This window comes from Marmota monax, unplaced genomic scaffold (genome assembly GCF_021218885.2).
Source record: "Marmota monax isolate L192 unplaced genomic scaffold, Marmota_monax_Labrador192_F-V1.1 WCK01_AAM20220418_F8-fsc00199, whole genome shotgun sequence".
In the NCBI taxonomy this organism is placed as follows: Eukaryota; Metazoa; Chordata; class Mammalia; order Rodentia; family Sciuridae; genus Marmota; species Marmota monax.
The window spans coordinates 2,545,207-2,559,282 of record NW_026694340.1 but is presented as its reverse complement, the minus strand read 5'-3'; the positions used below and the strand labels follow the sequence as shown (position 1 = coordinate 2,559,282).

At 49.1% G+C, this 14,076-nt stretch overlaps 1 protein-coding gene across 9 annotated transcripts in view; it reads right to left on the bottom strand.

Moving 5' to 3' along the window:
• The window catches only part of Jade2 (jade family PHD finger 2), a 52,072-nt gene that overhangs the window by 21,990 nt on the left and 16,006 nt on the right, over positions 1 to 14,076 (bottom strand). For all 9 annotated transcript variants that reach the window (XM_046467609.2, XM_046467606.2, XM_046467611.2 and 6 more), the window contains 3 exons: positions 6,996 to 7,153; positions 2,053 to 2,213; positions 1,252 to 1,463 (listed from right to left, as the gene is read on the bottom strand). In XM_046467609.2, the coding sequence (XP_046323565.1) occupies positions 1,252 to 1,463; positions 2,053 to 2,213; positions 6,996 to 7,153 (531 nt within the window). The remainder of the gene's footprint in view (positions 1 to 1,251; positions 1,464 to 2,052; positions 2,214 to 6,995; positions 7,154 to 14,076) is intronic.

Genomic DNA, 14,076 nt, shown 5'->3' with positions numbered 1-14,076 from the left:
TCACAAGTTGAATAAAAAAATGGTTATCTATTTTCTAGAACCAAGGCCCACAGTTTTCATCTGTTTCTTAGGAATCTGAACAGGGTTCCTCCTGGTCATGTCTAGAGCTTAACAGAGATACTGGACCTAAGAGATGCTGGGTGGAAGGGACATGGATGTATGAGGGTCACACTGATCACCCCACCTGCAGTCCCTCCTGAGCTCCCCAGGGTCTAGTTCAGCAGCAGTGGGTACAGATGGCCTCAAAGTCAGGGTCAGAGTGGGTCTACTGGGTACCAGTCAGTTGTTTAGAAACAAGGCCCAGAGATACCCAAGACCTGGAGCCTGAGGGCCCAAGATCAATCGGGGGTGGGGAGGGGACTATCCAGACTATATCTAGTTTATAATACCAGGAATGGTAGTAAGTACTCACAGTACTTACTCTACTATACTAAGCAAATAACTCACAATAAACAATTTAAATGCCCCCCCTTTGGTACCCAAGAGTGTTTAATCCCTGAGCCACATCCCCCATACTTTTATTTTGCTTACAGAATTGCTAAATTGCTGAGATTGGCTTAGAACCTATGATCCTCCTGTCTCAGCCAACCTCCCCACCAGCTGCTGGGATTACAGTCATGCATCACCAGGGCTAATTTAAAGGTTTGACAAGTCTTTTTTTTTTTTTTTTTCCTTCTCAGGGCTGGGATAGAGCCCAGGGCCTCAGACATGCTAGGCATTGTCTGTATCACTGAGTTACATCCCCAGCACCAATAACTCACTTTTATTGATAGTTGAGGGAAAAAGAGGCCCAGACCCTGCTTGTGTGTTCACTTACTCCTGCAACATTGTCTAGGGTCACACAGCTTGTGAAGGACACAACCATGTTTTGAAACCAGGCAGGCTGGCTCCATGCTTGGCTCTCAATCACTACACTGTGCTGCTACTTCTTTTGAAGTTCAGGACATGAGAAGTGAAGGGAGAGTAGAGTAGGGTAGGATGATCCACGGGGGTGTCTGAGGTAGACGGGAGAAGACAGAAAGGCAACCCAATGGGCATTTGCTCAAGTCTGGCTGTGGGGCTGAGTCAAGGGCCCTGGTATCCCTAGAAGCTCAGGGCATCCATGGCATTGCCTCCCTCCCTCCCTGCTAAGGGAGGTGGCTCACAGCATCCCGGAGCACCTACATACAGCCAGAACGACCAGCCCCGACAGGGGTCCACCCAGGCAGCAGGTACATGCATCACCAGGTCAGGGAGGAAAGGGCTGCCCACCTGGTGCACACAGACGTTGCACTTGTCACAGAAGACCATCTCGTTGCCATCCTCGCCCTCAGGGGAGCGGCACACGTCACAGACCACATCCTCATCATACTCAATGCCCAGCCCCTCCTGCGTCTCAATGGCCCGGGCCATATTCTGGTGGCACAAAGTCTCCAGTTCCTCCAGCACACGTTCTAATGTCAGCTCGTCCAGCTTGGGCCTCTCTGTGGGGAGAACAGTAGTGGGTGGTGTCAGGAATTCTGGGCAGATATATGGAAGATTTTTTTGCTTGGCCACCATGTGCCCTGGGACTCAGCTCCACCCTCTAAAGATGGAACAGGCTGGACCATCCTATCACAAAAGCTCCTAACCTGTGTGGTGTTCTCATTGTAGACAGCTGGCCTGAGACTACACATGTATGTATAGAAAGCATGGAATGCTGTGTGCAGCAGGCATTTCCAAAGGTGGCTGAACAGGGCAGACCTGGTCCTTCCTTGACACATCAGTGGGCTTTAGCCAGGATGGTAATACCCAATGCCCGGGCCCTGCTTGTATGTTTACTTACTCCTACAACATTCATGTCTGCTCCAATAGTCCCAAGAACCCTGTGAATCATGCTATTATTGCAGCCACCTGACAGCTGCAAAATCTTCAGGATGCACAGAGATACTAAATAACTATACCTATCAGTAACGCAGAAGTCACTGTTCCCCAGTCTCAGCCACTGTCTTTCTAGGGGTGAGGATGCTGCGACTGGGAAGGAAACCCTCCCTCCCTGTCCTGATTCCATTCCTAGCACAGAGGGTCACCTACCCATCTCCTTGAGCTCGGAGTTGATAAGCTCCAGCCAGTAGGCGTCAATCTCGTCCAGGTCATAGCGGCTGCCCTCTGGCCAATCAGGCTGGGAGGCCTCACCAAGTGCAGAGTTGTCTGGGGATCCCTGTGCAGGGGGGCCTTCCAGTGGTGGGAGGATCCTAGGAAATCAAGAGGGGTTGTCATGAAGGGAAGGACCCTCAGCCGCCAGGCTTGGGGGCTCCAGTGAGCTGGTCAGTGAGGAGCTGGTGGCCAAGTGTGAGGTCTGACTTTTGATGCCCAGCAGGGACCACTCCTGTGCATCCCCTCCTCCTATTTCTTCCTCCATCATCTGCCCACCCTGCCGACACTCGGATAGCTATGGGTACACAGGAAATATAAGACCTAAAGGGCTATGGAGAAGCCCCAGCTCACTGCGTAAACATCCATGACCAGCCAGAGCCCATCTCCACAATCCCCCCACCAGGGTGGCTGGGCCTAAACGGAAGCCTCCTGATCAGCCTGGGCCTGTAGGAGGTGTCCCAAGTGACATCCCAAGCAATGCCCTGTGCCAGTCACTTGGGAACAAGTAGGATAGAGCCAGTTCAATTCCAGGTCCTTTAACATACTCCTCCAGGTGGGGAGGGGCCAGGGATTGATTAGCTACCCACCTTCACAAGCCCTGGTCCCTCCTTCACCAACAGCCAGAAAATGCCCTGGTCTTGAGTAGAACTGTGGCCAGTTCTCCTCGGGGGTGTGAGGGGGCCCTGCCAGGTTTCAGTGCTACAGCCCCAGCTACAGCAACGCCCAACACCTGTCCTTCCCCAGATCCGGTACATAAGCAGCAAATATCTTGGGTTACTTATGTCCCCACCAACACTGCCCAGGACGGAAGCAAAGTCTCCTGCATACAAAATTGCACCCACCATGGTCCCAGGATCACATCCCAGCTCAGCTCTCCCTTGGGGACACAGCTCTGTCTCTGAGGCAGCTTGGAAAGGCTGTATAGATTACATCACAGCTCCCCCATTGAATGTTCTCATGTTCTCATCCCAAAAATGGGCTAATGACATTAGTACCTACCTTATATAGTTAGTGAGAGGATTGTAAGGATTAATATGTATAAAGTTCTTAGAAAAGTGCCTGGCACACATACATAGTCAAGGGGGAAATTCTGCCTTGTGAGGAGGTCAGTGTCCCCTCAGCTCAGCCCTATGCTGTCTCTCAGATCCTGATGCCAGTTCAAAATGCCAGTGCTTAGCCAGGTGCAGTGGCTACTCAGGAGGCTGAGGCAGGAGGATCACAAGTTCGAGGCTACACTGAGCAATTTGGCAAGATGTTGCCTCAAAGTAAAATAAAAATTTTAAGAAGGGCTGGGGATGTAGATTAGTCACAGAGCACTCACCTAGCACATAGGAGGCCCAGGTTCAATCCCCAGTACCAAAAAAAAAAAACCAAAACAACAGAACACCAAAATACCAGCTCTTCCCACCCCCCACTGGTTGCCATGGTTATTGCCTGGGAGCCTGGCCTCCATCTGGACAGCACTGCCAGGCCTGAGAGGCCCCTCACTTGCCTGGGAGGCCTCCTGGGGTCGGAGGCAGGGCTGCCAGGGGCTGTGACTCAGCGCACACTGTGGAGAGCAGGGCAGGGCCTGAGATGGCAGAGACATGGCTGAGCTGTGGGGAGGGCGCCTGGGCTCCAGGAAATGCCCCAGGTGTCAGCAAGAGAGGCAGGAAGGTGGCAGGGGACAGGGAGGCAGAGGCCCAAGCAGGAAGACAGGCCTCCAGGCCAGAAGGGAGGCCTAGAAAAGGCTGAGGGGCAAAGAGAAAGGGAAAGGGCTGGCACCACCTTAATGATGTCGGTGGCACCCCACCACCACCCTGGGGGTTCCAATCAGAGCTACACCAAGACCCGAGTCCAACAAAATGCTGCCTTTCCCGGTGAAACAGCCATTTGAACTAATGCTTCCTTTTAAGCGCAGCCTGTCATTTGGTCACGATCTGGCTTTGTTTGTGCCCTAAACATATGCTTAGTCAAGGGTTTGGGGCAGCTCTCATCCAAATGCCCAGCTGCTGGCACAATACTACCTAACCCTGCTTGCCCTGTCAGCTGTTACCTGGCCAGACCTCTAGGGAACAAGATCAGTGTCTTCTCTCTGGGGAGCCAGGGCTGAAGGACTCACACCAGAAAAATGCATTTCCTGGGACTCCCATCTTCACCTGTTTGTCCCCTTCTTGCTCTAGCTATCAAGGAAGATCTCCTACCAGGCATGGACTGACCTGACCGTTGGACATGGCATGGAGGTCAGCTGGAGGACCACTGGGTAGAGACCCGTAGGAGAGAAAAGGGTCTCTATCCCATTAAGAGACATTCTCTAGAGGCTGGCTGGGCCCTGGGCTTTCTGGCTATACTAAGGGGGTGGTACAGGCCCTCGCTCAGATTTAGAGGGTAAGGTGGGCAGATTTGCCCAAAAGGCCAGGGAGGGAGGGATAGAGGGGCTGGGACAGTAACTGGGGAGAACAGTTCGAGCTAGCATGCATAAGGCTCTTGCTCTGGGCCCCACACAGATAACCCAGGGCTTGCTCGTGGGGCCTGTGATTTCCTGGCCCAGCCCACTAGGCCCCAGCAACCCTGCAGGAAAGTCCCCAGAATTTCCCAACTTCCTCATCTATAAAATGGGGACAGTACTCTGTACTTTACAAGGCAAGTAAGATCATTAAATGAGAAAATGAACATCCCAGGCTCAGTACAGCAAATCATCAGGCTCAGAGCAGCTCTGGCAATTCTGGCCATGATGGCCGCCACGCACATATTCAGACAAGGGTTGTGCAGTAGGAGGCAGCCAGGGAGATGGATGGGCTGGGCTGGGCTGGGGAAGACACAGATGGAGGCATGGAGAGCTCGCCAAGAGAACACCCGTCTTATCCCTTCCAAACCATGGACAGGCCGGGAGCGCCTGGCTCCTGTCATCCTGGTGCAGCTGTGCATATGCTGGGAATGCACGTCACGAAGCCAAGGCAGCCCGAACATGTGCTCTCCTCTTGATGTCAACAGATAAAGTACCCTACAGGCACTCTGAAACTAAGCTACTGGTGTGGAAGCATCTGCAATTAATTACCTAGGTCTGTGGATGTTTCCAGAACCACCTGACATTGACATCAAGTACAAAGGACAGACTGCTGGGGCAGGCCCGATCAGGACTGGCTTTTTTCTGCCCAGTAAAGTGGCCTGCCCCTTCTCCTTACCCTGGGCCCTGGCACATGTGGTGACAACTTGGCATGTGTATTCTCACCACCACACCATCAGGCAGGTTCTGGTGTTATCCCCATTTCACAGAGGAAGAAACTGGCTCAAAGAGGTCAAGCCAGAGTTTTCCAGTCTGCCTAGGTGAGGGCACAAAACCGATTAGGAGCTTCAGCCATGTTGCTGGCCCTAGAAAATGATGTGGAGAATAATCTCTATTGTCCAATTCATTCACTGATGCAGCATATACTCCCAAGGGGCCATTAGAGAAGTTCAGACCTTCTCTTATTCTCAGAAAGTCCCAGCCAAGGGTTGGTGGCACTCAGCCCTCAGAAGTTATTGGACAAGGAAAGGCCCTCCTCAATAGCCAATCCCCACAGAGCACCCGACAGGGTTGAATCTGCTTCCCTTATGATCCTGTGCCCAGCACAAGGCTGGCACTAAGGTTCTCAATGTCTATGAGCCAGTCACAAGTGTGGTTGCCAGGAATCGATGGTGCCAATGTCAAGGAAGGGAACAGCTGTGATCTTTGCCCCAAGCTTGGTCTACATGAGCTCTAGCAAGAGCCAAGGCTGCCAAGGCCAGAAAGGGGCTGCCAATAACCCAAGCTACCCTGCTCAGGCAGGCTGGTGGGTGGGAAGGACAAAACACTAGGCCCCCCTACCTTGAGGGTTCCTCAGGGTGCAGAAAGAAGCACCTGACTGAGCTCTAGTTGGAGGCACAACCTATGGCAATGTGGCTACATCCTGCAAGAGCACCCAGGAGTCTTAGTACTCCATGAAACTGGAAGGCTCCAAAGCCCAGTTAAGACTTCTCTCTGACTCAGACCCTCTGTAAGAACTCCTTTAAAGGGCCTTTTAAAAGAAGATAAGAGCCAGGCATAACACCTGTAACCCCAGCGATTTGGGAAGCTGAAGCAGAGGGATCATAAGTTCAAGGCTAACCTGAGCCATTTAGCAAAACCTTGTCTCCAAATAAATAGGTAAATCAACAAAAAGGGCTAGGGATGTACCTCAGTGGTAAAGCACTTGCTTGCCTAGCATATGTAAGGCCCTGGGTTCAATTCCCAGTACTGCAAAAGAAAAGAAGGGAAAGAAGTTAAGAGCATGGCAGCTTAGCAAGACCCTGTCTCAAAATAAAAAATAAGACCGGGAGCCAGATATAGTGATGCATGCCTGTAATCCCAGAGTCTCAGCAGGCTGAAGCAGGAGAATCAAAAGTTCAAAATTAACCTCAACAAATTACTGAGGCTCTAAGCAACTCAGAAAGACCCTATTCAAAATATAAAAAGGGGGATGGGGATGGGATGGGGATATAGCTCAGTTGGTAGAGTGCTTGCCTTGCATGCACAAGGCCCTGGCTTCAATCCCTGTTACCAAAAAAAGTCTAGAGATGTTTCTAATCGAGTCCGGAGTGACATCATTCTAAGAGTGACATCCCATTTCTAAGACAAGGAAATGGAGGCCCAGAGAGATCCGGATTCTGACCCAAGGTCACACTGAATGTGAGTGACAATTTGGATCCAAGCAGTCTAGCTCCAGAGCTGAACCCAAGCCAAGGTCCAAAGCCTGAAAAGTGTTTCTAGAGTATTTCTAGAATATTTCAATGATTTATCAGATAAGAGAACTGAATACAAAATAGACAAAAGGAACTCGAGGACTGGTAGGTCCCTTTCGGGAGAGCAGCCTCCCTTTCCTCCTGGGCACTGCCTGTCTCACCTCACCACCGGCTCTGGAATGGCCTCTGCCCCGGCGGGCACCTGCACACCTTTCTCCCATTCCTGTCGCCACGGGTCCGCCAGGATATAGTAGTCATCCGGGCTCAGCTGGTATGAATCTGGAATCTTCATGGCTGTGATCAAGTCTGTCCGGAAAACCTGGCAGGGGAGAGGAGAAGGGGATTTCAGATCACCTTGGGGTGGTCTGGACCATAAGCTGTGGCAAGAGGCATATAAATGCAACCGAAGCGGACTTTCTGCCTGTTCACTTAGAAATAAACCAAAGCAGTAGGAACAACACCTTCTCTGAACCAGCATATGCCCTTCCCATAGTACATGCTCCATAAACACGAGGAACTGAATTCACATGGTTCTAACCTGTTAAAAAAGGACAGAATTTGAACGACCAATGGGATTTTTTTCTTCCTAAAAGGGGAGAAAAAGAATTGCAGAAAAAGGCAAAAACAAAAAAATAAACACAAACAAAAGAAAAAAACCTCAGAGGGCAGAAAAGCATCTGTGAATGTGATACTCACCGATTGGAAGTTTAAAATTATGCTGTAGATTTGCACCCACAGGCACAAGGAGAGATATGAAACAGCACTAAATAGCAACCCCAGGAAAATACCCCCTCACCCCACCCTAGTCCTGTCCTGGAGAATCTGTGTGTGCAAGTCAAGTACTCTATCTCTAGACACATCCCTAGCCCAACTGCAGGAAAATAAAAGGCCACAGTGCAGGGAGAGGATGGAACCTGGGGCAGCCTGGAGAGTAACCATGTTATGAGTCAGGACCTCCAAGGTCCCACAAGAACAAGGACACTGTCTCCCGCCTTCAGTGGTGTTCTATACTACCACCCTCAGTGTGTGATGGGGTAGAAGAGGACAGTTGTCTTCTCTCTTCAATCTGTCCTCATTCCCTCAGGGCCAGCCAGCCCATGAGGCTACCTCAAAATGCTTTTGGATTTCTTGAGCACCTATCTACAGCTCACTCAGAGGGAAAACGGCTGTCCCCATTATTCTATTTGTTGTCCTCCACCTCCGTCCCAGAACCATCTCCAAACACATTCCCAGCTGGCTCTGGCAATGCCTCCAGACTCCACTGCCTAATCCCACTGTGGCCCCCCCACAAAGCACTGCTGTGGAAGATGGTGGTGCCTCTAGATACCATATGACTTGCTCAGGTACCAACTTCCCTGGTAATCATCACTTGAGAATCACAAGTTAAAGAAGAACTTACATCAATGAGACAAGAGAAACCACTTCAAGGAGTATTCCAGTCCTAAATTCAACCTCCAAACCCGTCATGTCTATCATTATGCCTGGAGCAAAGTCAGCTCACTTGGCTTTCACCAGGCTCCTGACAAACCAATTCAGTGCTAACCTCTGCCTGCTGGGGGTGCACTCACCAGCTATATGAGCCCCACTGGAATCCAGAGCCATTACCACAAGGAAAAAACTAAATGGGTGCACGGATGGATCTGGAAGCAGCATCTTGCAGAATCTAATTAACATCTGCATCTAGCTAGAGAGGGCCCTGGCTTGAAAAAGGTCAAGTTTCCTGAAGACTCTATTTGCCAATATAATTTAATTGTTAAGGCTAACACCCTAACATTTAATTAGGGTGCCAGTGTGAAAAAATTAAAATCAGATTACGATTAAATGCTAATTAAACAGAAGATGGAATGTGGCTAAGATCTCACAGCCCTGATAATTTGCATATCTTATTAGCAAGCAGCAAGACAGCTAATATAAGAGCACACACTCAGGCGCTGAGTGCTTTTGGGGCTCCTTTCAGCAGCATCTCTTCAGGAATGGAAGGCTTACTCCAGGGAGGCCTCTGGGGACCCTTGGAGGCCCAGAGGGCTAGAGCTGAATTATTTCCCCAACCCCCCTCACCTCCACCCCCACATAGGACCTAGAGTGAGCTGACCTCAAAGTGACTCAAATTCAGAGATAAGCCTGGTTCTAACAAAGTTCTAAGTTTTTAAGTTCTTGTTTTTGGTACCAGGGATTGAAACCTGGGGCACCATACCACCACTGAGCCACATTCTCAGCCCTTTTTATGTTTTTTATTTTGAGATAGGGTCTTGTCAAATTGCTTATTAGGGCCTCGCCAAGTTGCTAGGGCTGAATTTGAACTTGCAATCAGGTGACTGGACATTACTGGCCCTTTCAGACAGGACTCATGGGAAAAAACTAAATGGGTTTCCACAAGGAGGTCAGCTCTATGACTGTCAGCTATCAAGCAGAGACATGGCTGTGTGACAGACAGCTACTTGTAATTTTGACTTAGTAGTAGTTCCTAGACCAATCTGAGAGGTAGGTATTTTGGACTTGAGAAACCTGGAGAGTTAACCTACCCAAGGTTTACCTGTTGAAAGTGGCAAAAGGCCAGGCCAACACAACTCCGGAGCCATGCTGTACTTCCTTCCCCAAGGCCTCCAGCCACACCACCCCCCAAGCTATAGTCCAAAACCCTAGAATCAACCTTCAGCCAAATCAGGTGGATTCCCCAAGGGGAATATGCAAATCTGATGGTGTCCTTTCTAAGTTCCAAGCCCTTCAGGGGCTCTCCATTGTCTTCCCATAGCCCTCAGGCTGAAGTGCAAGTCTATAGTGGTCAAAGGCATCGAGCACTTATAATCTCCCAAGGGCTTTTTACACGGGAGTCTCCTTCTGAATCACTCTTCTCCCTCACTAAAGTGGGCCTGGCATGCTTCATCTTGAAGGTCTCCAGTTCAGCACAGGAAGCCCTGCCCAATATGAGGCTGGGTTCTGGATGTTGTTGGAATTCTCACAGCACCTGTATTGGAAGCTTCTGGTTTCCCGCCATGACTTCCCTACTAAGAAATGAAAGTATGGAAGTCTGGCTAGACCACAGTGCACATGGGGCTTGGCACACGCTAGGTGCAAACAAATGTTGAAAAACTGGAGATGATTCCATGGATCAGCCACCTCTTCCTTGGGTGCTGCCCCAGGCTATAGCTGGGCAGCTGGGTACTCTGTTACCTTCCGTAGTAGCCTCTGTACATTACCTGACCACAAATATGGCAGCCAGTTTCTAACCTAAACATCTTATTATTTTGATATGCCAGGGGTTAGGCTTGGAAAAGAATAACAACTCTGAATAATTTATGTAAACTGAGTAAAGAATAAAATGGACACTGATGCACATATTGATGAATGGAATTCGTGATGTGGCTGGAAAACAAGCAATTTTCTTAGAACGTGAATGTTTACTACTTTTCTGTCTTTTGGCAGAAATCAACAAATTGTCTTTAAAGGTCTGCTGCCTAGCAACCAAGTTCTGCTAAGCTACTTGGGAAATACTAATTGTAACTTCTTCAAACAGTATGGAGGATGTTTAAAAGGCACAAACTCTAATTTAATAACCAACCTGGGTGCCAGGGGTGCCAATGCAGCCATACAGGAGGCCAAAGACCCTGCTCTGTCCAGATGTAGGGATGTCGCCCCAGGCACACATCACGTGACCCTGCTCTGTGGTTACTTTTCCTGAGACTGAAGACCACAACCCCCACAAATCTACCTTTCTACACTTATTTCCCTAGGAAGAACTGAAAGCAGGTCACGTAAAAATGATCAGTGCAGCTGGGCACAGTGGCGAACGCCTATAATCCCAGCAGCTTGAGAGGCTGAGATAGGAGGACTGCAAGTTAGAGGTCAGCCTCAGCCATTTATCAAGGCCCCAAGCAACTTACCAAGACCCTATGTCCAAATAGAAAGTGAAAAGGGCTGGGGATGTGGTTAAGTGTCCCAGTACCAAAACAAAACAAAAACAAAAACAAAAACAAAAAAAAGAAAGAAAGCCCAGTGGAGCTCAGTGGTGTCTGTGATCTCCTAAAGCAAACAACAGGCAACTTCCAATGTGCAGTGACACTCACAGGTGAAGTTTTAGAACATTATGGTTGGTTCTGTGGCTGCTATTTGAAAAATTCATCCTGGAACCTTAGTTTTTTGCTTCCTTTCCTCATGGGCTGAATTACTGTGTCAGAGTCCTTTGGACTAAGAGGTGCCAAGGAAAGTTGATTTTTTGGTAACAGGGATTGAACCCAGGGCACTTAACCATATCCCCACATCCCCAGCCCTTTTTATTTTTTTTATTTTGAGGCAGGGTCTAGCTAAGTTGCTTAAGGCTTCACTAAATTGCTGAGGCTGACTTTGAACTCACGATCCTCCTGCCTCAGCCTCTTGAGTTGCTGGGATTATGGGCAGCACCACTGCACCTGGCAGGAAAGTTGGATTATTTGAGAAAAAGCTCTAGCATTTACCACAACTATGAAATAAAATTATCTTGGAATTATTTGTTTAATAGCAATCTCCTTTGATAACCGAGCAGCAGAAAAATACATTGCATGTGTCCCGTGTCTCTATTGCCTTTACTGTGCCTTTACTGTTACTTTGTGGTGCTGTGCTTGTGAGGGCTGGGGATATAGCTCAGTTGATAAAGTGCTTGCTTAGCATGCACAAGGCCCTGGGTTCAATCTCCAGCACCACAAAAAAAAAAAAAAAATTGCTTGTGAGTTGGCACAGTGACACATGCCTGTAATCCCAGCCACTAAGGAGGCTGAGGCAGAAGAATGGCAAGTTTGAGGACAACCTTGGCAACTTAGTGAGACCCTGCCTCAAAATAAAAAAGAAAAAGGGTTGGGGTCGTAGCTTAGTGGAAGAGTGCTCCTGGGTTCAGTCCTCAATACAGCATAAAAAGAAAACAGAAATGCTTATGGAATGAGTAAAGGAATGAATGAGTCCCAGGAGTAGCCTAAACAATGGCTAAAGGTTACAATTTCCTGTTTCTGAGGGTGGAGGTAGGAAATTGGCCCTGAAGGAATCTTCCCTACAGAACTCAGAAATTAGGCCTAGTTACTGTCCAAAGCCAATGGAAATGACTTTGGCCAGGACTGCCTATCTTTGACCTGTCCACATCAGGAGGGGCAACCTTTCATCCCCTAAGAAATGTTTAAGGGTCTCCCTCAAATAGCCAACCTCATTTGAAATCGCAGTTGTTTCCCGAGCACCCAACTTACCAGAAATTATAGTTAATAGTTAAGCCACGTCAAGTATTGTGCTGTTACCTAGCCTAATTCACATCACCCCCACTTTACAGGCATGAAGCCTGAGACTCAAGAGAGGTTAAACCACTTGTTTGACGCTGTCCTTTAACCACAGCAGTACTTACTGCCTACAAGCCAGCCAGAGAGTTTATCTGATAAAGGGTATCTCAGCCAAGAGTAAACCTACACTTAAAATTAGGTATGAAATACCAGAGGAAGGCTCTGGGAATAGCCACCCTTTGTCCAGTCATGTTTCAAGCTACCACTAGGCTAAGTCAGTCAGATGCATTTAAAAAAAAGAAGGAAAAAAAAAAAACCCACTCAACATCTCATTCTCTTATTTTCATGAGGATAACAGCACTTCCTGCTCTTAAAGAGAATTTATTACGCACATTTCTTTTGCAAGACAAGTCCCAGAGGCCAGGAGGCCTTTCCAGCTGGCGGGAGCAAACAATGTTCCTGACTACACTAGAAGTGGATTCCGCTCCCCCACTCCAGAGTTGAAACTCAGAAAGCAAGTGCTTGGCCCAGCAGAAAGAGCTGCCTATCCCGCAAGGTCAGGGTCACAAAGGAGCAGCAGCTGGTGGACTACAAATGTGACTCAAAGCCACAGGGGCTTTGGGGGAATTCTCTTGTTTTCTCTCTCAAGTTTGTGGACATTCTGCATATCACTAAAACACAGGCCATCCATGCTTTAATACAAACATCTGGGTAACACCTCTGTTCCTCTAAGAATGCTTCTTATTTATTCCTGTGCTTCTGAGCCCCAAGACAATCTAGCCACCCCCACCTTCACCCCTCTCCTGGGGTAAGTCTTATCTTTAAAAGAATGAATCAAGCATGAGACCAACATATTTTGGAGGGATGTTCTTATATAGGAGCTTTGGAGGACACTAGGTCTCGGGGACACCAGGTCTCAGGGACACCCCTTTAGTGGTAGCAGAGGCTGTTTCACCTCTCTCCCAGTCCCTGTCCCTGAGGACAAGGAGCTGGGCGTCAGAGAAGAGCCAATGTGGAACAGGTAAAGATCCCACTTGTTCCCTCCAGGGACATACTAATTTGTCACCAGGGCCTACAAAAGAGCTGACAGTTGGACCCCAAGCCTTACTTCATCTTATACCTCCAACCCCTGGCCCCATTCACCTCTGGGACCTCCCCTGCTCCCAGGCTCCATGGGTCCCAGAAAAGACAGTCATATCAGCACAACAGAAATTCCATGGCAGGACAGGTTTGTTAGACTCCTAGATCTACAAACACCAATCCTCAGGCTAGAGACAAACAGTCACTTGACAAGGGTCACAGTGTTCCCCAGTGGCCAAGCAGGAGCCTTTTGGCAAAGCCAGCTGCACCACCTCTAACCGACACTTTCCCGTACAGCACCTGCATCCTGCAGGCAGCCAGAGGACAAGCTCCCCAGGGACAGGAGCTGTGCTTTCTGTGTCTCTGGCACAGGGCCGCACACTGAGCTAGGCCTCTTAGGCACTCCCCAGCTTGCTGATCTTAGCATCGGCAGTTCCCAGTTCCATGTCTCTGCCCACCAGATGACTTTCTGGGGACACTGGTTTCCTGAACACACAGTTTTCTACCTCAGGAGGGGAAATCCCCACTGTCTGGCTTGCCCTTCTGCCTGCTTCTCCGCCCAAGGCCTGGGGAAGACATAAACCGCAGGGCTGGCCTCCAGGTCTCTTCAAGAACTGTCCTTCACAGTCCTGGCTCGCCTCAGGCAGGGCAGAAACCAGTCAATCCCCCTAGCACCTGTGGAAAGAAAGGGGGCGGGGCTTTCGGCCCCTGCCCCCAGAAGCTTCTTGGGAAGAAGCCAGGAACTCCTGTCTTAGGCAAATGAGGGGAAAGTTTAAGACTGGAGTGCTCACTGTGGCTCACAGCAGGGTTTTTTGTTTTTTTAAACAAAAGCATGCGTACCTGGGGCCCCACCCCAGACTATTTAAATTAGAATTACCTAGGCAAAAAGTTGGAAGGAGGTCTGGTTTTCGTGTTTATGTATGATATG